A 25,278-nucleotide genomic window follows, 5' to 3' on the forward strand; every position below is an offset into this window, starting at 1 on the left:
ATTGCCTTCTTTTATGATTATGAAATATGGCAAGTAGATGTCAAGACAGCCTTTTTGAATAGTTATCTTGAAAAATGTATTTATATGTCTCAATCAGAAGGGTTCATTGAACAGAGTCAAGAGCAAAAAGTTTGCAAGCTTAAAAAATCCATTTATGGGTTAAAACAAGCATCTCGGTCCTGGAATATAATGTTTCACACTGCAATCAAATCTTGTGGCTTTGAATAGAATGTTGACGAACCTTGTGGTTACAAGAAAATAGTCATCAAGACTGTAGCTTTCCTGGTACTATATGTTGATGATATCCTACTCATTGGGAATGAAGTAGGATTTCTTGTTGATATAAAGAGATGACTAGCATCACAATTTCAAATGAAAGATTTAGGACATGCACAGTATATTCTTCGAATCCAAATGGTTCGAAATTGCAAGAACAAAACGCTAGCACTATCTCAAGCATTTTATATTAACAAGATGTTGTCAAAATATGAAATGCAAAATTTTCAAAAAGAGGTTTATTAACTTTTTGTTGGGTTGTATGTCCTAAAACCCGTAGTTTGTAAATAGTAAACATATATGAAGTTTATTCAGACAAATGTTGTTGAATGAAAATGAATTGATAACTCTAAATCCAATAAACTACGAACCTTTGGCTATTGAAATGAATACTTGAACTTTATGTGGAGACATCAATTGGATTAAGTTCGAGTAAAATAGCCTAAATAGTCTATAGTACTTGGATTAGGTTGGGTACTTATTTTTGGAGATACTATTGAATACGACCCGCTTTATGATTGTTACAAATATTGTGAAGTGTCATAAATGATATGATCAGTTCATTCATGTAAAGGCATGTGAGCAAGGGTGTTCTACATGATGAGATTATGAAAGACTGGCCATGAAATAATCACTGTTATGTATTAATACCGTTTACTATTAACACTGATTAATTTCACTTCTTGATGACCTAGATAACTTGATCTAAATCCTGAGCTATCTATAAACTCTTGTTTATTCGGGATTGTCCCTTGATCTGAAAAGGTGAGGTAAGCTCAACAGTGTTGCTCAATATGCTTCCCATTTCAGGAATAAGACCGGGTAGATAGCTAGGGATATAGAAATTGCAAGATGGATTTCACTTATACCCATTTTAGGGATAGTAGAAAGGTTGTTCCCTTAAGGGCTGATCCTAGATATTGAACAAAAGGCCTCATCCTCTCATTGGCCTGAGAGGGAATGGATTTAGTGATTAAGATCCTAAATAAATTGTTCATTAGAGGGACAGTGGTACTTAAGGAGAAAATATGTAACTTAAGGGTAAAACGGTAATTGACCTAGCTAGGATTATGAACAACCTGTGAAGGATCAACTTATCAATGACGGTTATATCAAATGGACACATAATATATCTATAGTGAGGGGAGTGCAACTACAGGCTATAGTGAACATCTTGTTAGTTAACAAATGTTGATTAACTAGGTTAAAGAGTTTGACCAGTTAGTCTTGGATTGTTGAAGCCCATGATCTGTAGGTCCTTCGGGTCTCCTTGCTGACTCGCTACGGACAAAAATTGAAGAACTAGGTGAAGTGAAATTTGAAATGTTCAAATTCGATCTTTAGGAAAAATTGTATTTTATAGCAGATATAATTTACGATTAAATAATTAATTTTTTATTTTGGAGAGTATTTTTTTTATATTAGCATGAAAGTGTTTTTAAAAATTGATTAATGCGATTAATCAAAATTAGGTGTCAAAATCAATTTAATATGCGATATTAAATTATTTCTTTTATTTAATTAAATAATTTCTAAATCATGAAAATAGTATTTCATATTTTGTCAAAAATTTGTTTTATTATAATTTTTTAATAAAAAATTAGTTAGTGGAAAAATCCAATTGTTGGATTTTTCCACTAAGTGGGTTTTGAAGTGGCTCTTGCTAAGCTTGACACCTATCTTTTTTATGCTAATGGAGTTTAAGGTAGAAGCCATGCAAGAAGGGTTTTTGCATGGGTTTTGTTTATAAATAGGTTTTGATTTTCAAAAATTAAAAACTAATGCTTCCTTAATTATTCCACCTTTTATTCTTCTAAAACCTCTCTTTGACTCTCCAAATTTAATTAGTGAAAATTTCCTATCTTTCACTAATAATTCGGTCCTACAACCATGTTGTTCAATAGGAGAATAGCGAGGATTTACCATTGGTGGTGTCGATTGCTCACAGAGATAAAGTTTACCATGGAAACTACAAAGGTTGTATCTTTAACTCTCTTTGTATGCTTAATCCTTAGTTAATTATTTGTAATTGGAGCGTTATGATTAGTTTTTTCCGCCGTGCATGCTGATTATTATCCATCAATTGGTATCAGAGCATGCTTATAACGTTCTATTGCATTTGGTGGGTGTTAATCATATGATGAATGCTTTGTGGACTAAAGTGGATACATTACTATTTTGGCATTTGTTTTCTCGTTAACTTGTTGATGAAATTATAATTGCTCACATGTATATGAGCTTTAATGTGTTGCAAAGGGTTGTAATTGCTCACATGTATATGAGCTTTAATGTGTTGCAAAGGGTTGTAATTTTTATGGAGTCAATGAAGTCAATTTAGGCCTTTATTTGTTCAAAAGAAGTGGTAAAACTCAAGCTGGCCGAGATAATTGGAGAAGAAAACACTCACAGACCCAAATTTTCTTTCAGACCCGTTCCAGACCCGGCTCCCGACACGTCCGTTGACCCAACCTGATTCGATGGCTCTCGTGCGCATGCCTGCTCCCTCTGTCCGATCCATTCGAGTGCGTACGACCCGCTTTTCAACCCGTGTCTTCACCCGCTCTAGCCATTGACCACTTCCAATGTAGGATTGTATCAACAATAGCAGAAGCACAAAAATCATCTAAGCAATCAAATTCACTAATTTTAGCAAAATATAAAGCATGTTTTTGCAATCACAAATGAGTTTCAAGACATACCTCTTGTAGAACTTCTTCAAAGCTCCTTCACTAGCTGCTATCTTCTTCAAATCTTGTTGTAGGCCACCTCAAGATCTTTCCCACTATTCTCTTGGTGTTCTAGATTGAGTTGTGGGACTCAAAACAAGCTTGAATCAAGGGTAGAAGGAGAAATGCTCACTTTAGAAAATCAGCTGAAGAACTCTTTCTTCAAACCAAAATTTCTCCCAAAATCTCTATAGATTGCATGCTCAACTCCAATCTTTTCATTATATTGCAGATCAACATGCAAAGAAAAGAGTTGCATGAGTTGCAGCTCATGCTTGGAGAAGACAAGGCAAAGATATTGCTTCTTGTGTGAGCTACTTGGTGATGGATAATGGAAAAACCTCTTTTTCCATTTTATGTGTTTTGTTTGTTTTATTTTTTTTAATTTTATCATAAAATCAAATTTTGAGTTAAAAAATCTATTTTGATTTGAAAAAACAGAAATATTAATTAATTTCATAAATTAATTATTAAATAAAACTTAATTAATTTAATATCAAATATTAAATTAATTTTAACACATCCATCTTTATACATTTAAATCATATTTAAATATATATAAATTCTCCCATTCCATTTAATTATAAAACTAAACATGTAATTATATCTCATATAATTACTAATTCCCTTAATTCTAATTTGAACGTTTCAAATTAACTTATCACGCTATTCTAGAGCTAGTCCGTTACGAGCTCGTAAGGGGACCTCGCGGACCTACAGATCATTGGCTCCAACGATTCGAGATTAATTGGCTAAACTCATTAGACCAAATTAATCTTCATTCATTAACTAATGGGTCACTCCACTAAAGCCCATAGTTGCACTCCCCTCACTATTTGTGGCAACCTCCCTTCGGAAAGTGTTTGCATGGGTCAATAACAAGGTGAATAGAGGAAGTAGTTCATAGTAAGTGGGTGAAGGGTTTGTGTAAAAACGTCCTATGGTATCTTCCATTAGGCCACACCATGAAATTTCTATGTTGCGCCTTTTGTCGCTTTTAGGCGGCACTAGCTTCACACTGTGAGATCCATGCTTGGCTTCTAGTTGTTATATGCGGCAAACTCCCTTCAGAAAGTGTTTGGATGGGTCAATAGCAAGGTGAATAGGAGAAGTAGTTCATAGTTAGTGGGTGAAGAGTGTGTGTCCTATGGTCTCTTCCATTGGGTCACACTGTGAGATTTCTATGTTGCTCTGCTGCCATTTTTAGGCGGCACTAACTAGTCGTTAACCGCAGCGATCCCTTTTGAGGGTTGTAACATAGGACTCAGAACACCGTGAACTTCAGAAATGGATAGAGTTGCTTGGGTCTAATTTCAAACAATTGTTTCTCCTTCGAGGGCTTATTTGATTCTGATCTCTGTAATTCGAAAATGGCGGTGTTTACACTTACAAGACTTACTAAGTGTTAGTAAAGTTCTTGACCAAATAAATGGTAACTAAGTACTATAAGAATAAGAGTTATTCTGGTATTAGTATTTATCAAGAATGTCTTGGTTCAATGCAGGAGTAGTCGACTGCCCTACGGTGGGGGCTATTCTGACTCATTGAAGTATCGTAGCAAAAAAATAATGAGTATGAGTACATTATTATTTGCTTAATAAATTGGATTAAAATTTAGAGTTAATCAATTCACTAATAAATTGTTTACTTTTCAGCAATGACAACATCAATTATTCAACTATTAGGTTCAGACAAACTTAACAGTGATAATTACGGAACTTGGAAATCGAATATCGACACATTACTAGTAATAGATGATCTTCGATTCGTTTTAAGGGAGGAATGTCCTCCAACCCCTAGTCCTAACGTAAACCGAACAGTTTGGGATGCATATGACAGATGGGTCAATGCTAATGGGAAGGTTCGGGTTTATATTTTAGCCAGTATATCTGATGTACTGTCTAAGAAATATGAGAGGTTAGCTACTGCAACAGAGATCGTGGACTCTTTGTAGGGCCTGTTCGGACAACCATCCACATCTGTCATGCATGACGTAATTAAATTCGTTTACAACTACAGAATGAAGGAAGGAACCTCCGTAAGGGAACATGTTTTGAATATGATGGTTCACTTCAATATTGCAGAAGTGAACGGAGCCATCATGAATGAGAAGAGTCAAGTTGGATTCATCATGTTGTCTCTTCCGAAGAGCTTTTTTGAATTCAAAATGAATGCTATGATGAATAAGATAGAGTATAACCTAACGACTTTCTCAATGAACTCCAGATTTACGAATCTTTCTTGAAAAATAAAGGTTTAGAGGCAGAAGCAAATATTGCTTCCACCTCAAAGAGAAAATCTCGAAAGAATCGTCTTCTGGGAATAAATCTGGCCCTTCTTTTTCTAAGATATAATTTATGATTAAATAATTAGGTCCATCGGGTCTCCTTGCTAGCTCTCTACGGACAAAATTGAAAAACTAGGTGAAGTGAGAATTTGAAATGTTCAAATTCGGTTTTTAGGGAAAATTGTATTTTATATAAGATATAATTTATGATTAAATAATTACTTAATTATTTTGGAGAGTATATTTTATATTAGCATGAAAGTGTTTTTAAAAATTAATTAATGTGATTAATCAAAATTAGGTGTCAAAGTCAATTTAATATGTGATATTAAATTATTTATTTTATTTAATTAAAATTGTTTTAATTAAATAATTTCTAAAATATGAAAATAATATTTCATATTTTGTCAAAATTTTGTTTTATTATAATTATTTTAATAAAAAATTAGTTAGTGGAAAAATCCAATTGTTGGATTTTCCCACTAACTAAGTGGATTTTGAAGTCTCTCTTGCTAAGCTTGACACCTATCTTTTTCATGCTAATAGAGTTTGAGGTGGAAGCCATGCAAGAAGGATTTTTTCATGTATTTTGTTTATAAATAGGTTTTTATTTTCAAAAATTAAAAACTAATGCTTCCTTAATTATTCCACTTTTTTTTCTTCCAAAAACTCTCTTTGACTCTCCAAATTTAATTAATGAAATTCCCTATCTTTCACTAATAATTCAATCCCACAACCGTGTTCTTCAATCGGAGAATAGTGAGGATTTACCGTTGGTGGTGCCAATTGCTCACAGAGACAAAGTTTATCGTGGAAACTACAAAGGTTGTATCTCTAACTCTCTTTGCATGATTAATCCTTAGTTAATTATTTGTAATTAGAGCGTAATGATTCGTTGCTTCCGCTGTACATGTTGTTTATTATCCATCACTTTTAGACATTGAATTCATTTGTCTAAGGAACAATGTCCTAAGATACCTCAAGAAGTTGAGGATATGAAAAGAATTCCTTATGCATCAGCAGTTGAGAGCTTGATGTACGCTATGTTATGCACATGCCTAAACATATGCTTTGCAGTCGAAATAGTCAGCAGGTTCCAGTCCAACCTTGGATCTAGTCATTGGACTGCTATTAAGAACATCTTCAAGTATTTTCGGAGAACGATGGATTATATGCTCGTGTATGGGGCTAAGGATTTGATCCTTACGGGAAACACTGATTATGATTTTCAAACCGATGTAGATTCTAGGAAATCTACTTCGGAATCAGTATTCACTCTTAACGAAGAAGCTATAGTATGGAGAAACATTAAACAAAGTTGTATTGCTGACTCCACTATGGAAGTTAAATATGTAGTTGCATGCAAAGCAACCAAAGAAGCAGTATGACTTAGAAAGTTCTTGACAGATTTGGAAGTCGTTCCAAATATGAATCTACCTATCACCCTATATTGTGATAACAGTGGAGCAATTGTCAATTCAAAAGAAGCAAGAAGCCATAAACGAGAAAAACACATCGAAACGTAAGTAACATCTCATCAGAGAGATAGTACACAGAGGAGACATGATCTTCATGCAGATAGCCTTAGAAGACAATTTAGCTGATCTATTTACTAAAACCCTCATGGCTAAAGTATTCGAGGGTCACCTAGTAGGACTAGGACTACGAGCTTCGTAAATCTAGGGCAAACGGGAGAATTTATAGGTATATAGGTGCCCTAGTTTATTGTATTTATTCTCTCATACACAACATTGTATATTTGTATATATTTAAATTCAATGGAGTTTTAGTCCAAGTGAAAGTTTTTTGGGAATGTCCTAAAATTCTCAGTTTATAAACATTAAACACATTCTATTCACAATAAAAATATTATTGAGATTTCTTTCAATATATTATTGAATTGCGTTCATTACTAAATCCAAAAAACTAACCCATGGCTATAACTTGAATACTTAAACTTTATGTAGAGACATAAAATAGGATCAAATTTTAATATATAGCCAAAAAGGCCTATAAGTATATGAATAGGGTTTGGTACCTTATTTTGGGGATACTATGGATGTGGCCCGCTTTGTATATTGATACAAATGATGTGATCATAACGTTGTTTATATGAAGACATGTGAGTGGGGACATTCTATGCAAAAGATGTTTGCATAAGACCAGACCGCGAAATAGTCACTTTTTCTTTATAACAACCGTTTACATTAAAACTGACTATTTCAATTTGATGACCTAAGATAACTCGATCTAAATCCTAAGCTAACTATGAACTCTTGTTTATTCGGGATTATCCTTCAATCTGTGAGAGTGGTTGAACATCACCACCCAATAAGTCTTCCATTTTAGGTGTAAGACTGGATAGATAGCTGGGGATATAGTTCTGCAAAACAAAATCACTCCTACCCGTTTTAGGGTTAGCAAATAGGTTGTTCCCTTAAGTACTGATTCGGGGTCTCGAACAAAGAGGCCATGCCCTCTCGTGACAGAGAGAAATTTGATTTATTGGTAGGATCATAGACAAATAGTTCATTAGAGGATCAATGGAGACGTAAGGAGTAAGATGTATTACATGGATAAAACGGTAATTTTGACCTAACTGTGAATACGAATGACCTATGAAGGATCAACTTATTGACTATGATTAAATCAAGTAGACAGAAATATATCTATAGTAAGGATAGTGTAACTATTGAGCTATAGTGGTATGTCTCGGTAGTTAACGAATATTGATTAATTTGGTATAAAGAGTTTAGTCAATTAATCTCAAATTGTTGGAGCTCATGATCTGTAGGTCCATTAGGTCCCTCTATTAGCTCATAAAAGGATTAACCTTAGAATAATGTGTTGAGAGAATTTGAAATGTTCAAACTCAATTTAGGGTTTGGATTATTATATTCGATATAATTGATATTTAATTATCGAATTAAACGTTACGGTTTTAGAGACTTGACAATATTTAAATATGATTTAAATATTTAATGAGGTGTTTTATTAGTTTAATATTTGATATTAAATTAAATTAGTTGAATTAGTTGAATTAATTTTTCAATTTAGTAATTATTAAAATTTGAATTTATGTAATTCAAAATTATAAAATTGGATTAATTGTTTTTTGCATTTATGAAATTCATAATTATAAAATTTATTTAATTTGTATTGAATTTGAAATTCAATTTTTAAATAAGTTTTATATATATCAAACAATTCAATTTATTGATTGAAAATTGAAAATTAATGAAAGTAGGATAATCCCACCTATTCCATTATGAATAACACCTCAAGCCACTAATGTTAAATGGAATATGAAGTGGCTTCTTCATGTTTAATCTGAGCTGCATGATCTACTTCTATATATTAAAATTTAGATTAGATTGAGTTGTCATGCAACCTGAAATCATAAAAAGAAAAATCAAAATTTCCTCTCTACCTCAACTCTCAAAATCCACTTCAAATTCCCCTCAATTTGAAGACCACATTTCGATCTAAGGCCTGAGATTAGTAAAGAAGACACTTGTGGTGGTCTACTATAGAGATCGAAGAAGAATTTCGTGGTAAAATCCAATCAATTTGGGAGAATCATCAAATGTATTCACCTGAAACCCTAATATACTAAAACTATGAACATGCATGCTAATTCACTAAAATTGATGTAGTCAGAGTGCTCAGATCCTTAATTGTTTCAGTTTCTTGAATGTCAACTCCATCATATCACACTTAACTTGTTACATGATATTTCTATTTAGAGTTGATATTTTCTTCAACTTCTATAACCGAATGTAATCTGATTTTACTTTCATATTACAAAGAGAGTTAGTTACAATGTTTTTTGCTTCACATTATTTGGTGCAATCTGATTGGGACTATGATTTGGCGAACCTGGATTGAGAGGAACAAGCATACTTTTTACAATGTTGAGACATCCACAATCCATGTAAACCCCTAAACTGTTTTTACTAGCTAATCATGTTTAATTCCTCTTAATTATGTAATTAAATTCTTGTAAGAATGTACTTATGATGTTTGTATTATTTGAAGCGTGTGGGAAGCTCAATGTATGTGTATGTATGATTGAATGAGGGAAAATATTTTAAGTGTTAGGAAGCCATACTCTTGGGTACTTAGAGGACAGGAAAATATGTTAAGTGTGGAATGTCAAGCTCTTGGGTGAAGTAGGGAGAAGTTAGCACTTCGAGGAAAGTAGAGGATTTTATGTGTTGGAGCTATGACAAGCTACGCAACCAACCTCATATGCAAGTGGTGAGGGCTAAGTTTGCAAACAAGGTGGTTAATTAAGATAAGCCTACATGTAAGCTCAAGTATAAATAGGCCTTGCGAAGAGATAACTGTTTTGCCAAAAAAAAAAAAAAATCTTCATTTAAGAAGAACTATTGTTGCTATCTAAAAGCTTGGAAGGAACTGAAGAAGTTCTCGACAAGCTCGAGAAATTAAGGGGATTTTTAGCCTATTCAGAGGAATTTAATGCTCAAATTCTAAGGTAAGAAAGTTAAGATGTTTATGGGAAAATTCACTAAAGGAAATCTAGCTAGTTAATGGCTAGAATTAGAGTTATGGAATTTGGAAGATTGAAATCTGAAATGTTATTATGGATGAACAAGCAGGCAGCTACGTATGAAGAATAACCAAGAAGCTGGCCAACCGATGATAAGCGTTGATGCATGTGAGCATTGACACGGTATTCACAGTTGAGGCGCATTGGGTACATCGCATAGGTAAAGAAAGGTATTCCAGTGCCTAACTGAGCACCGTGAGAAGAGATTGCTATTTTTCAGCCAACATGTAAGGTAAAATGGCTAAGTGTAGCTGATGCAATGAGATGGTTAGGATGTGATGAACTTAATCATAATGTGATGAATTACTAGTATGCGATGAAGTTAAGTTTATGCGTTAAGCTCAAAAGGGAGCTAATTATACTAACCAAGGGACCTTTCCTTATTTTAAGGCAGAGCAAATAGGAGAGTCTTACAAACCCTTGGATAAGTAGCTTAAGACAGTGAGTGACAAGTTTTAATAAATTTTTTCTAATAATCAGTTTTATGTATGATTTCCAACGCATTATTAAGTCAATATGCAGTTTTATAACTATGATTTCTACAATGCATGCTTTAGTCATCTGTTAGATGCATGACCCATGTTTCTAGATAAATGAGATTTCGTACATGAATTTAGCATGCGATTTCAGTAAGTTATAGCCTATGAATTATACTTGATATTTACAAGGCACTATGCGATGATATGAGAGTTATGAAGTATGGTTAACTCTTATGAGTATTCTTTTGTTATATTTGTAATAAATGTTTTAATGCCTTGTATAAACCCTACTCCAATGTTGGTATTGAAGGCATGGTAAGGTACCCAGATTTAAGTTACACTAGGGATCCTTAACACTAAAGGTGTGGTAAGGTGGTCAGGACCCAATCCAGCTCTACGTGCACGTATGACCCGTATTATTGACGTTGACGAGCTCAAGCAAAAGGGCTCTCTCTCAACCAAGGTTATTAGGGATTGAGAAAAAAGACTCTCCCATATGTTCAGACAGAGGAGTATAGACGCTTTACAGGATAATAATGAGCTAACTTCAGGGTTTTCACATATGATATGATTTCATGTTCTCGATTTTATCTCCTAGTCCTGAAAATGATTATGTAAATGTTTTATAAGGAACCACATCTATGTTTTTTATGTTGAAGCATGTTTTATTTTAAATAGTCACTCACTGGGCATTTTAAACTCATTCTTTTAAATGTTTTCTATTTCCAAGTAGCGGTCAACGTCCTAAAGTCGAGTAAATCTAGCTATTAGAATTCCTTAGTATCTTGAAGTATACAATATAGAATATATTGCATATAAATATCTTTACCATTATTTCTAATATCTTTATCTTTAAATATCTTCTAAAGTCTATAAATATTGATCATTGTGACTTTTGAAATATATAATTGAATATAGAATATATTCATTCTCTCTTCTATTTTACCTTTTAGTCTTTTATTTTTCTTTTTGTTGCAAACTATAAATAAAAAGTATTATTATTTTATCACTTTTTAGTTCTAAGTTGCATAATAAATATCTAAAAAAAAAGTAACATAACTTTTCATTTTTTTTTTTTTGGATATTTTGTTTAAAAAATCGTTTTATTAGGGGTGTTTCAGATAATTGGAAAATTCGAACCAGTTAGACTATCCAACTTAAATTATCGAGTTAAATACACATTCTTAAGTTCAGCGTCAAAATTAATTTTTTTAAAAAAAAAAAATCACTATTCAATCTTGAATTTTGAGTGGATTAAGGCAATTTAGACCGTTTCTCGAGTATACACTATATAGTAGCTGCTAGTATATGGGTGGCTGGTGCTTTTAAGCCTTTTCTTTTAATGGAAAATTTGTAATCCATTAAATGTTAGTATTGTCAACTTATACATTAAATATATTAATTGAAAGTAACCAAAGGTAATAGTGGCTATTTCTCATTAGTACGAGGCTTATAAATCCTATGCCTTAATGAATCAAAACCTTCGAAACTTTAAACATTAAAAGATGGGTAACATCTTTGAGACTTTAATTTCATCAAGGAGAGAGTATTGTCAACTATTCAAATTTTAGGTTAAATTTTTTTTTAATCCCTAAATTTTTATGAAAGTAACAATTTAGTCCCTAAATTTTGGTTTATAACGATTTAGTCTCAATTTTATAACAATTTAGTCCTCAACTTTATTATGTAACAATTTGGTCTTTGTACTTTCAAATTTATAATAATAGTCCCTAACGTAAAAAAATTAAATCAAAATCAGATGTCAAGCTTTATTATTTTATGATGTAGACTTTGTATTATATAAAAATATTGAGTCTCTAATTTGTTTATCGGCTTATTTATGCAAAACAAAAATCATTAAATCTCAACACTAATTTCTATGATAGGGACTAAATCATTATAAAATTTAAAGTATAAGGACTTAATTGTTATTACTAAAGTTTATGGACTAAATTGTTACAAAATTGAAAGTACAAAGACTAAGTCATTATAAACAAAAAATTAGGAACTAAACTGTTGTTCTTATAAAAGTTTAGAGACTAAAAGTGATTTTTAACCCAAATTTTATCTCTACAAATATTTTTTTTAATAAAGAAAGGTAATTTTATTTCATTTAGAAGAATAGTACCAATGATTCAATTTTTAACCATAAATAGATTTAAGGAAAAAAAAAGTTGAATTTCCAATATAAATTTGAAAGCTTTTAACTCAAATCGAACGTTTGATCTCCCAACTCCGCAATTGGTTGTATTAATTTTCTTTTTTCTTTTTTTTTTGTTTAATCTTGCTTTATTTTGTTGTAAGTATTATAAATATTATAGAAAATAGATGTCCATTAGATGTTCATGCTGAGTGTCTATTGATCATGTGCCATATCCCCATTTCCAAAGTGTTGTATATATGCCTTGTAAATACTCATTATCAATCTCCATGTAATCCACCTCTACTTACCAAATTGCCTATAAATAGTGACATTTTGTGAGTTTTGAAAGACACATAATGGACAAGTTCCAAAAAGTTTGGAAAAAGTGCATAAATCCATAATTTGTCTTTTATTTACTTTTGTTGTTTATTTTATTTTATATATTTATATATATTACGTTTAATTTATTCCATATATTTATATTTTATTTATTTATTTTAATATTATATTTTATTTGCATTCATGTTCCTGTTATGCTCTTCAAATTCACAGCCGTAAGAGATTAATTAATGACGGTATGGATTGGAATAGGGGTAGTATGAGAAAGTTAAAAAAGGGCTTGAATAGGGTTCGGTAAACTAAAAGAAGTATGAATTAAGTACTAACAAGTAACAATTCAATTGTATACTAAACCTCTCAACACCCACAGCTTCAAACCAGATTTAAAAGTGGCATTCTCAAACCTAAAATATTGTAGGTTTTTATCACACTCTTTCTTTTAAAAGAAGGATGCTAATACATTAGAAGAGTACTTAATGAAAAGATCTCAAAATGGTATACATCATTTACAAAATTAATTTAACTTTGATTAATATGGTTTTCAAGTTTGATTATTCTTTTTAAAAGTGCAAAGAATTTAATTTTAAATATTTAAGTCTCATTTGATAATCATTTCATTTTTGTTTTTAGTTTTTGGAAACTAAGTCTATTTTCTCCCAATTTCTTTATAATGATGTATATCTTTCTTAAACACAATGGTTGAATTCTTAGTCAAAGTCTAAAAACAAAAACAAACTTTTTTAAGCTATTTTTTTTAGTTTTCAAAATTTGGCTTGGTTTTTTAAATTGTTGTTAAAAAGTTGGTTACAAAGAAAGAAACTAGAGGTGGAAGTAGCGTTTATAGTCTTAATTTTTAAAAAGAAAAACAAAAAAACCAAATGTTTACTAAACAAAATCTTACTTATTTATTTTACAATTTTTTTTCATAAACATTTGTACATTTAAAATCCGTTTGGATCGCATATATTTTTTTCATAAGTATGGATATTAAATATGTGTGATTTAAATATCTGGATTTTAGACGTCTGTATGTGTTTGGATATGGTGGATAATTAAAATATGAAAGTTAAATATCTATGTTTGATTTATCATTTTTATATATAGAAATCAAAAGTAAATAGCTTTTTAATTAAATGTAAAAGATCAATTAATGTAATTGTAAATTAAGTCCAACATTACTTAATATAGTGTTACATTAACTAACTATTTAATCATTTAATATAAAAATGAATATTTTTATATTAAACATAATTTAATTATTTTATTAAATTAGTAAAACAATTAAATAAATATAAGATAATTCAAATATTATAATCTAATAAACTTTTATATTAAATAATTAAAAAAAATCTTATAAATAAAAACATCCAAAAAAATATTTACATTTTATAACAAAAAGTTCCAAAAGTGTATTGTATAAAGTGTAAATATTTTTAAATATTTTTTATATTTAAAAAGGTCCCAATAATTAATATAATATTAATGATATAAGTAATAGTTGAAATTTACTAAATCTAAATAATATATTTTACTTTAGTAGTTAGTTAAAATTAATAGGTGATTAATCAATATTACTTTATTAATTAATTATACTATTTTTACTGTTCATCTCCCAAGTATAAAAATCTCACCTTTATAGAGAGTATTAGAAATCTCATGTGTAATGAGTTTTAAAATTCACTAGATAATAATATGTTAGGTTTTAAAAGGTCAAATCGTGTGAAACAAACAATGATATTGAATGTCTATCTAAAATCCCATAGAAAAATATGTGAAATAAAAAAAACCCTAAACAAGCCTTTAATAGATATTTAATAACGTTTATTTCAAATTGTGATATCAACATCTTAGATATAACTCTATTAAACTTCACGAACCTATTACCAAAGATGAGCAAATTTTATGAAAATCAAGGTTTACATGTATATTTCTCATCTAATTACTTTTTCTTTCCTGTCAAAATCACTTTCAAATCGTTATTTAAACACCTTTTAATACTTTTAAATAAGTCTAATAGTTTGAAACATAGCATTAAATTTAGATGTTTCCATCGATATTTACACGTTTTCATGGATCCGATATCAAAATAAGAGGAAAATTGATACTTCCATTATATCATAGAAACATTTACGAATCTTATAAAATGCCACTAATGTAAATATAATATAAATAGAAAACGTGTTAACTTGTTTAAAAATCGTTAAAAAAAAAAAAAAAAAAAAGTTTATTTACTCATTAATTTTTTTTTGGAATTTTTTGTTTTTATATTGTTTTTCAAAAATATCGATATTTTATCAATAATTTCATCAACATTTCTAATTTTAAAAGTAATAGAGATATGCTGTTGATTAATTTTGAACCTAAGATGATTTAAACGTTTTAAAATCAATCCATTGACGTAGTGAGGCAGTTTCCTATATATATATATATGGCTGTGCCTAGATGAGCTCAATACAGCAAAGTAAAATCAGTATCAAATCAACTTTACCTCTGTTTTGTACTTTTCCTCCATAACAAATGGAATATGCTCCCAAGGTCAGCCATGGCGGCACTATACTCCCTTCCACTCAATTATTCAGTCACCTTCACTTGACTTTCCTGCAACTTCAAAATTTATTCATTCTCATTCTCATACTTTCCTTGGAAACTCATATTTTCTTAAAAGGATGGACTGATCCCATTCTCCATATCTTCCTCTTACTTTCTACTTATGTCATCTTCATCATCATCAAACCTTCACCTGCAGTCTATTTAGTTGACTTCTCATGCCTCAAACCACCCACCTCCTGCACAATCCTTTTCTCTACTTTCCTTCGAAATGCAATGTTGCTTGATACCTTCAATAAGGATAGCCTCTTTTTCATGGAGAAAACTCTCAGATCTTCTGGACTAAGTGAACAAACATGTATTCCTCCAGCCTTACACTTCATTCCACACAAAACCCATCAACAGGAATCCATCAATGAAGTTCATATGGTTCTATTTCCTGTTATGGATGACCTTTTAACCAAAACCCATCTCTCTTCTCAAGACATTGATATTCTTATTGTCAATTGCAGTGGCTTTTGCCCTTCTCCTTCTTTGTCATCCATAGTCATCAACAAATATTCTATGAAAAGTGATATTAAAAGCTATAATCTCTCTGGGATGGGGTGCAGTGCAAGTGCTGTTGCCATTCAATTAGCTGAAAATCTTCTTCAAGTTCACAAAAACTCAAATGCAGTTGTGCTTAGTACAGAAATTTTGTCGAACGGTTGGTATCCAGGAAATGAACACTCTAAATTGATCATTAATTGTCTCTTCCGAATGGGCAGTGCAGCTATTCTGCTCTCTAACAAAACACAAGCGAAAGAATCTTCAAAATATAAACTAATTAAAACGCTTAGAACACAGAGAGCATTCGACGACAAAAGTTACCTTTCAGCCATACGCGAAGAGGATAAGGACGGAAAGCTTGGCGTCAGTCTGACAAAGGGTGTAGTTCAGGTCGTCGGAGAAAATCTCCGATCAAATATGGAGATTCTGGGTGCTTCAATTTTGCCGTTGTCGGAGAAACTACGGCATGGGGTTTCGAGGGTAAGAAAGCGGTTTTTGGACAAATGGCAAGAAATTTACATCCCGAATTTCAAGACGGTGATTCAGCATTTTTGCTTGCCAGTGTCAGGGGGTGCGGTGATAAGGGAGATCGGAAAAGTACTAAAGCTTAAGGATGAGGAGATGGAAGCGGCGTTGATGACTCTGCATAGATTTGGAAACCAATCGTCTTCTTCGTTGTGGTATGAACTTGCTTATTTGGAAGCTAAGGAAAGAATTGAAAAAGGAGAGAGAGTGTGGCAAATTGGGTTGGGAACTGGGCCCAAATGTGTGAGTTTGATTTGGGAGTGTATTAGGCCCATTGTTGGAGAGTCCAACAATGATCCATGGGCCCAAGTAATCGACCAGTATCCTATTTTAGGCCCATCAACCTAACTCCACAAAGAGAAATTGCCATAAATGGCTAAAATTCGAGACACAATTTGATAAATGTCCAATTTTAGATTTTACTGAAAAATGTCTATTCGTGGAAGACATGCGTCTAAAATAAGGGATTGTTTTCCACTTTTACCCCATATATCCTCTTCTAGGAAGAGTTGAAGGACTTTTTAGATCTAATCAAATTTGTTGAGATTTAAACTTATTCTATCCAAGTAATCCTCATAAAAAAATGAACCAAACTCAACCCAATCAAGAAATACTTGTATTAGGTTAGTTTGTGTTATTCGGATCAATTATTTAAAATTTTATTCTAAAGAAAGTAAAATATTAATACGTAAAAATTTGACTTAATTATTTTTCATATATTGAATTAAGGGTAAATGCATTTTTGGTCTCAAATATTTGAAGTTGATGATGTCTATTTGGTCCCTAAAGTTTGAAAAGAGACACCTTAGTCCTTGAGGTTTGAAAAATACTTCTAAATGATCTCTGAATTAATTTTGACCGTTAGTTAACTAATAGAAAAGTGACATGACAAGGTGAAGTGACAAATTTTAATAATTTTATATTATGTGATAATATCACTACACCTCGTTACATTGCCTCATCCCCAATCCAAAAAAAGCTCATCTCCAATAAACCTCCCACTTTAAGGAGGTGTTTGTCTTACCAACATGAGTTGAGTTGAGTTGGTATAATATATCAACTCAATGTTTAGGTCACCAACTTTAAATGTTAGTGGAGTTTAGTTTGTATATTTTACCAACTCACCCAAACTCTCTCTTATTCCAATGTTTTCAATGGCTCCACCATCAGCCACTATCGATGACTATTGCTGTCACACTTCCATAACTAACTCTGGGCCTCGAGAACTATCTTCGATGATAACTCCGACAACCAACTCCGGGCTCCGAAAACCACCTCCGATTACAACTCCAATGACCAACTATGGGCTTTGATAACCACCTTCAATTACAACTCCAACAACCAACTCCAATTAAAACTCTGGCGACCAACTACAACATTCGACAACCTTCGCACGACCAATTCCAGGCTCTAACAACTACCTCTGATGATAACTCTAGTGACTCAACTCCAACGATCACTTTCACACGACCAACTCTGACGACCAATTTCAGGCTCCGAAAACCACCTCTGACAACAAACTCTGGTGACCAGCTTCAACAACCACCTTTGTAGGCTCCAAAAAATACCTCCGACTATAAATTCCAATGAAAATCACCTTCGACGATCAATTTTGTTGACCACCTTCGAGTGAGCAACTCCGAGGACCAACTCAGGGCTTCAACAACCATCTCCGATGACAAATTCTAACTCTAATACCACCTTCACGTGATCAACTTCGGGCTCCGATAACCTCCGACTACAAAACTTCAAAAAATATCATCTTCGACAATCAACTTCGCACAACCAATTTCGGGCTCCGAAAACCACCTCCGACAACCAACTCCAAACCACCTTCATGCAACCAACTTCAGGCTCCGACTACAAACTTCAATGAAAATCATCTTCGATAATCAACTTCGACAACCACTTCCGACTATTATAAGACTGATGACTATTAAAATATATTGTAGGGTTGTTGATTATATAAATAATAGTATTTTGTCTACAATAAGTGCAATATTTATACGTAACCATCATTATGATTAGTCTGACCATAAATGAGACACATGACATTTTTTTAGCTTGCCACATATTTGCCTCAAAATTTCAATTTCGGGTCACCATTTTTTAATTGGCATTAAATTTAATTGATATTTGGTGTGATGCTGTGGTGAAATTTGATAACAAAAAATTTTCTTGGATGATGAAAATAAATAAATAAATATATAACTAGTAGTTGTATAATAGAGGATCCGCTCCGAAATAAATCAGTAAAAAAAATGAGAGTATATATATATATAATGGAATTGCTTAACATTTTCAAATATTACAAATGTCATTGTCTAATAGAAAATGATAGACACTGATAGACATTCGTAGTATCCACAATCTCAGTAGCAGACATAGATATGTCTATTTATCAATGTCAATTAAGTTGGGATGAGTTGAAAGATTTTTTAGACCCAACCCAATTTCCACCAAAATAACCCTTAAACCCAATCCAACCATAAAATATTTGGGTTGGATTGGTTCGGTTAATCGGATCATTTATTCAAAATTTTATTCTAAAAAGAACAAAACGTAAATATGTAAAAATCTAATTTAATTATTTTTATATATTGAATTAAGATTAACAACTCAATTTATAATTATATAATGAAATTTTTTTTAAAGTGCAAAAGAAACTATTTTAAGAGTTATTGAAGAATGAATTATTAAAAAAAAATTGGAATTAAAGAAAATTAAAATGTATAAATAATTATGTTATAAATAATAAAAAATATATTTTAAAGTTTATAATAAATTCAGGTTGATTCGGATTATATTAGATGAACCTGTAAACTAATACAACCCATAAAAGGTTGAATTGGATTCATAGATTTTATTCGGGTAGTCGAATTTTTTGAACACCCTGTTAAGAACAGCTTTTAAGGCATAAAACGGTAGTATCTATAAAAAAAAAAAATGAAAAAAAAGTTACAAACGTATCAATTATCAAATATTAAAAAAAAAAAATCTCTTCGTGCTGAAAATTGAAACACCACCGTTCACCTAATAAAGCTTTCGGATAAGATTTCCGGCGATTAAAACAAACAGACGAAAATTAAAAACAGAATCAAAACCAAGTCGCCATGAAAGCCCTAGTGTGTTCCTTTTGCCAAGCTCTCCTCCTCTCGAAGCCTCCGCCATGGAATCAAAGAAGCCGAATCAACGACTCAACAATCACGAAGAAACTCAGCAATTTCACGAGAATATCCAGAGGTCAAGTCCAAGTAAACGCCAAGGGCTTCAGTGGTTCTCCGTCGACGGCGAAAGACAGAGAAATCGAAGCGAAAAAGCTTTCCGGCCAAAACAACAAGAAGGAAGACGACGACGACGAAATTCCAGAAGCCGTATACAGCAGGATTATAACGAGAATCTTGGCTTTCGTCGGAGTTCCGATGGCCTTCGGTGTGACATTGCTGAAGATTTTCCAGGCGATCAAGGAGCAAAACGTTTGGGATGTGCCGATTTGGCTGCCATTTTTGACGACTTTCTTGACATTCGGAGCTTCGACGATGGGAATTGCTTACGGGACGTTATCGACGAGTTTGGATCCGGAGAAGAAAGGATCTGTGTTCGGATGGGAAGAGGCGCAGAAGAATTGGGTTGAAATGTGGAAGGAGGAAGATGAAGAAGCCAGGCGCTGAGGAAAATAATCGGCCCTCTGTTTGGTTACGGAGGTACCATAACCCGGATAAGTCTCTCCTTTCTTCTTCTTTTTTTGAAATGTAGCCAAAAATGCATAGATTATTATGTAATTTGTATGCATAAAGTAATTACTATATAATTTGTGGTTTTTGCTTTTCAAATATGATTTCTGTTTTTCTCTAATATATATATACACACACCTGCACTATAAACCTACCTATAACTATTCCAAATGTAAAATTGAGGATATGTTTGGAGTAAGAACTATCCTAAGACTATAGTAACCACTTTTTGTTATAATAAATATTATTTTTTATTCTCTAATTAGCTACACTAACACTATTTTCAAACCTCCATTTATTTATTATTTATTATTTTACATACATCATTTTTTTAATTCTTTGCTACTGTGTTTAATATTTTATTCTTAAATACTTCAAACACATACTATTATTATAACCCAAAATAAAATAATCTACACCTCAAACACAAACTATTATAAACTTATCCCAACTTTAATAATCTAGGACTATAATAACCAACTTCTTATCCCAAACACTCATGTATTTTCATTAATTTGAGTGGTTTTTTTATTAAATCAATTGATGATAGCTATATCAACAAGAGCATAACTCAATTGACATAAAGTGTGAACTATCGATCAAAAGATTAGAGGTTCGAATCCTCCACAAGACATATTGTTGAACTAGAAAAGAAAAAAAAAAGACTATAAATCATCTACAACTTGTCAAAAATGTTTCAGGTATGAAAATTTAAGATTTTGGGGAGGAGAATGAGTTGGAAAGAGGTAATACATGTCTAATCTATACCCAACCGTTGAATTATACTTGAGTTGGAATATGATGAATTAATTTATGTTTATTTGTTGAAATATCTATTGATTAATCAAATCATCACACACACATATATACAATTACAAACTATGAAGTACAGATACTTCATGTGAGGCAAAAAATATCAGACACGTATTGGATATACTTTTAGATACTTTCCAGATACGTATTTGACACGCGATTTGACGTATCTATTTTTATGCATATTTTTTTTTAAAGAAAAAAGACAAGTAACTCATCTAATCCTTCCTCATCTAAAATTAGATAACCTATTTAAAAAGCTCACTACTCAGTCCAAAACTAAAAGAAATAACTAAATAAATAACGGACCAAACCTTAGACTAGAATTATCTAATCTCCATCTTCACATTTGAGTCCCCACAAAGTCCACCAAAATATAAACCATTTGGATATATTCAACAATAAGTTGTTCGTTTATCTTCATACTTCTTTTTCTAATCTTCTTTGTCTTCTTCTTCTTTGCAATATGAGTCACTTTTCTATTGCATTTTATTAATTATTGTACTTCAATATCTTAGATATTACTTTTCTTATTGTATTTCAGTGTTTGTAATGTTATTAACTTATATGCTAAATTTATCTATATCTTATATTTTTTAAAGAAAAAAAAATATATTTAACGTATCAGTATGATCATTTTTTAGAAATATATATTAAAAAAAATATTAAAAAATGACGTATCTATCTTAATTTTTTAAAAATTGATGAATTACCGTATCCGATCGTATTTGTATCGTATAGCCGTATCTTGCTTTATAAATTACAGAAACTAATCCTAGAAAACAACCATACAAACCTAATTATTACTTTTTATGGGCATATAAATTTGAATAACTAAGTAGTATCTTAAGACTCCGCTAGTAATTATAATCATACACATTAATACATCTCTAAAGTAAACCGTTCACCTATATTTATAGAGTTGAATATTCAAATTTAACTATAAAATAACACAGGAAGAAGGATGTCCATATGACATTTCTTCAATAAAATAAAATGGAATATTATTTCTATAGTCAAGAATCTCAGGCAATTTATCTTCTTTCTTTTTCTCCTCTTCTTTTAGCGGTCCCACTGAGATTATTTCTGTTTGACGAAACTTTCTTAGTTTTCGCACCACGCATATTGGATCAACCTCCCCAGTCACGGTCATTTTCTTCTCTTTCATTTCCATCGAAATTGAATTCACCCCTTTAAAAATAAATAAATAAATAATGTCAACATATAATTTTGGTATTTGTAATTTAAGGTTAGTTTAAATTTAGGATTCGTTTGGATTTTTCTTTTTAAGTATTTTTAAATATATATTTTTTTCATTTAAAAATATTTATTTAAACACTTCGAAAGTTAATCCAAACACACCTTTTATTTATATATCTTTAAAGATCCAATTTTAATTAATTTGAATAAAAATAGGTATTTAATTTTGAAAATAAATTGTTTTGAAAAAAACTGAGATGCATTCAAAATAACTTTGGAAATACTTTCAGTTTTTTTCAAACAATTTTTATCAAGTTTAAATAAAAATGATTTTTTTTTTCAAAAGAACACTTTATTTTTTAAAGTTAAATAGGCCTAAATGTGTTGTTTTTTCCGAAAACATTTTATAATTCATAGGAGAGTGAAGGTAGCGTGAGAGTATTTTAGTCATTTTCATATATCATCAAAATTTGAAAGGATTGTTCAACTAACCACTAAAAAATTCCTTTTTAGAATTTGTTATTTAAGCGTTTTATTCTAAATAATTTATTTCTCCACTTCATTTTTTCAAATAAAAATCATTTTAAATGGTTGTAGAACCCTGCAAATATAATAAAAATATTTTAGGTGAAATGTTCAGTCTAATCACTTAAATCTCAACAAAACTTAAACCCTTTGAAACATAGGTTAAATTAAGCTCTATAATGGTTAGTTTATTTATTTATTTATTTTAAAATTTAAGTCTATGGATATTACATCTACCTTCAGATTCATTCTTTTATTATCTACTTTTCAATAATGGTTTAAAAAACGAAACTCAATTTTGAGAACTAAAAAAAAGTAGTTATTTTTGTTTTTAAAATTTAGCTAAAGATCCAAAATTGTAGTTAAGAAAAATGTAAATCATGGTAAGAAATGTAGATGAAATATTTTTTTTTTAAAACATAAACGATTACTAAACGGAACCTTAATAATTACCGGTTAGTTCAGAAACTATCTTCATAGCTTTTCTCCTCTCTTTTTCATCATAGATCAACATTTCCAGAACTATTTTCTGCCCACAAAAATGAACTTGGTACGGTAATGTATAGTAATTTTGTAAGGATGACAATTTTTTTCTTTGTTTTTTTTTTTGTTAAATGAGGATGCGAACCTTTTGCAACACATATAAATATCAGTTGAGCTAAGCTCTTTTTGATTGGTAAGTATTTTCCTTATTTGTTGAAACAACAAAAAGCCCATTTAATGATGTTTAGTAATTGTTAAAAGATCTAGTATTTTTTAATGTCTATTCATAATTGACACCCATTGCAATTACTCGTTTAATGAGCCATGTTAAACATCAACATGTCAAATTATTAATAGAACTCAATTACTTTTATTATTTCTAAAATTTTTTATTTTACACAAAGTTGTTAATTTAGTACTAAAATGATCTTAGTTTTGATGAACAAAACACGGTTAGAGAGATTTAATTTTCCCACAAAAAAAAAAAAAAGACACTAAATAAAAGTGAATAATTTAATATATTGCTAAGAAATTAGAAATTCAAATAAATCACAGAATTACAACAAAAGTGAACTTTCTAACCTTCACCTCCATAGAGAGGGGGAGCAAGTTGAAGAAGATTTAAGAAGGGAAGAAAATGGTATTATTATGATCACTTATAATAAAATGACAAGATTTTATAGAGAAATTGGGAATGCATGTTGAAGAGAAAAGTCAGTAGAACTTGAAACAAAGTCAATATTACTGATTTTGACATGGAAAAACAATGATTATAAATAATAATATCGAACACTTCCAGTCAGATAGTTAATTAAATTTTGATATCATATTGTATAAGATCCTAATTTTCTAATGTGTGAAACCTTTATCAATGAAATAGATAAAATCGAAGCCATTGGAATTTTGATGGACAATGTTGCATTAAACATCAATATAAAGTTGAACGTGTCGTTTGGTTTAAGTTTAACTTGTAGTGTCCTCTAAACTTCAATACTAATTTCTTATATTTGACTATTATTCTCAAATAAGACATCCACGATTGCTCTCTTATTTCACATGTGCACTTCTTTTTTTAATACCTCTTTTACATGGGGGCAATAAATTATAATTTTTACTTTCTAATTAACAGCTAATTTATGGTATATAACAAATTCATTCTAATATTAATTTGATATATTTCAACTAGTTAAGATTTGTGTTTCTATCTAGAGTAAACTATTTGGATTCTAAATATTTCAAGAGTGTTTGGAGTAAAGACGGAAATTGTGAAGTTTGGGGAGTGATGAAAGTCCATGGATCCACAACTTTTTTTAAAATATTTTTAAATATCATAAGGTAAGAAGTTAATAAAACATAAAAATAATGTTTTTAGTCATGGGATCCACAAATTTCGTAGACCAAACAAGGAAGGGAAGTTCACAACTCCACCTCACTTTAATTTCTTGAGTCAAGTACCCTTAGAGTAAAAATCACACAATAATAGAGTGTTATATATATATATATATATATCAATGCCAGTCCAACGAGAGCTAGGAGGACTAACACTGCTTCAAATACTTCTCTAGCTTCCAAGTGATAATGTCTGAGTTTAGGTCCTGAATGGAGGCTATTATAAAGACAGTGTCGCCTCACTGAAAGGGAAGAAGAAAGTCATAACACTAGATTCTACTCTAGGAGGTTGCGCAGATCAATGTTAGACCAATTGTGGTTGGGCTCATCCCCTACCAACAGCTGGTAGAGAACAATGTCACCATGATTACTCATTGCCTCAGTCAATGGGTTTTTTGACCGAACAAAAAAGAGAATCTTAACTATAAGAGGTTGAAGTTGGAGATCCTAAAACAAGTCGAGGCCCGAACGACCAAAAAAGGTGATGACACACCACTTGAGCTCGTGAAACTCACTGTATAACTATTGAAAAAGAATAACATCCCTTTCACGAACGACATTGTGGCTGAAGCACTCCCAAAGTGCTTCAAACTCACCATATCATGGAGTATGACGGTAGTGCTGACCCGATCAAGCTTGCTGAGACATACGAGTTTCATGCAGTTGCAAGGAGGGTCGTTACCATATCCT

At 31.2% G+C, this 25,278-nt stretch overlaps 1 protein-coding gene, 1 long non-coding RNA gene and 1 pseudogene across 3 annotated transcripts; 2 read left to right on the plus strand and 1 right to left on the minus strand.

Annotated features, from left to right (window-relative positions):
• The first annotated feature begins 15,068 nt into the window (after positions 1 to 15,068).
• Positions 15,069 to 17,000, plus strand: LOC120069716 (3-ketoacyl-CoA synthase 5 pseudogene; annotated as a pseudogene). The gene has a single exon (XR_016527805.1). The product of XR_016527805.1 is annotated as a 3-ketoacyl-CoA synthase 5 pseudogene (transcript).
• A 2,270-nt stretch (positions 17,001 to 19,270) lies between these two features.
• LOC120069720 (transmembrane protein, putative (DUF3464)) lies at positions 19,271 to 20,277 on the plus strand. The gene has a single exon (XM_039021508.2). The coding sequence runs from the start codon at positions 19,558 to 19,560 to the stop codon at positions 20,113 to 20,115; it is 558 nt and encodes a 185-aa protein (XP_038877436.1). The 5' UTR covers positions 19,271 to 19,557; the 3' UTR covers positions 20,116 to 20,277.
• A 1,539-nt stretch (positions 20,278 to 21,816) lies between these two features.
• Positions 21,817 to 23,854, minus strand: LOC120069724 (uncharacterized). Its single transcript, XR_016524514.1, has 3 exons — positions 23,782 to 23,854; positions 23,170 to 23,245; positions 21,817 to 22,182 (listed from the first exon to the last, which is right to left on the minus strand). It is a non-coding gene; the product is annotated as an uncharacterized LOC120069724 (long non-coding RNA).
• Between the last annotated feature and the right edge of the window lie 1,424 nt (positions 23,855 to 25,278).

The sequence above is a fragment of the Benincasa hispida genome, chromosome 1 (assembly GCF_027475165.1).
Source record: "Benincasa hispida cultivar pf3 chromosome 1, pf3_genome.v1.1, whole genome shotgun sequence".
In the NCBI taxonomy this organism is placed as follows: Eukaryota; Viridiplantae; Streptophyta; class Magnoliopsida; order Cucurbitales; family Cucurbitaceae; genus Benincasa; species Benincasa hispida.

What these genes read in the sequence shown, in the direction of transcription:
- LOC120069720 (XM_039021508.2), top strand. Translation starts at nt 19,558, where the DNA reads ATGAAAGCCCTAGTGTGTTCCTTTTGCCAAGCTCTCCTCCTCTCGAAG.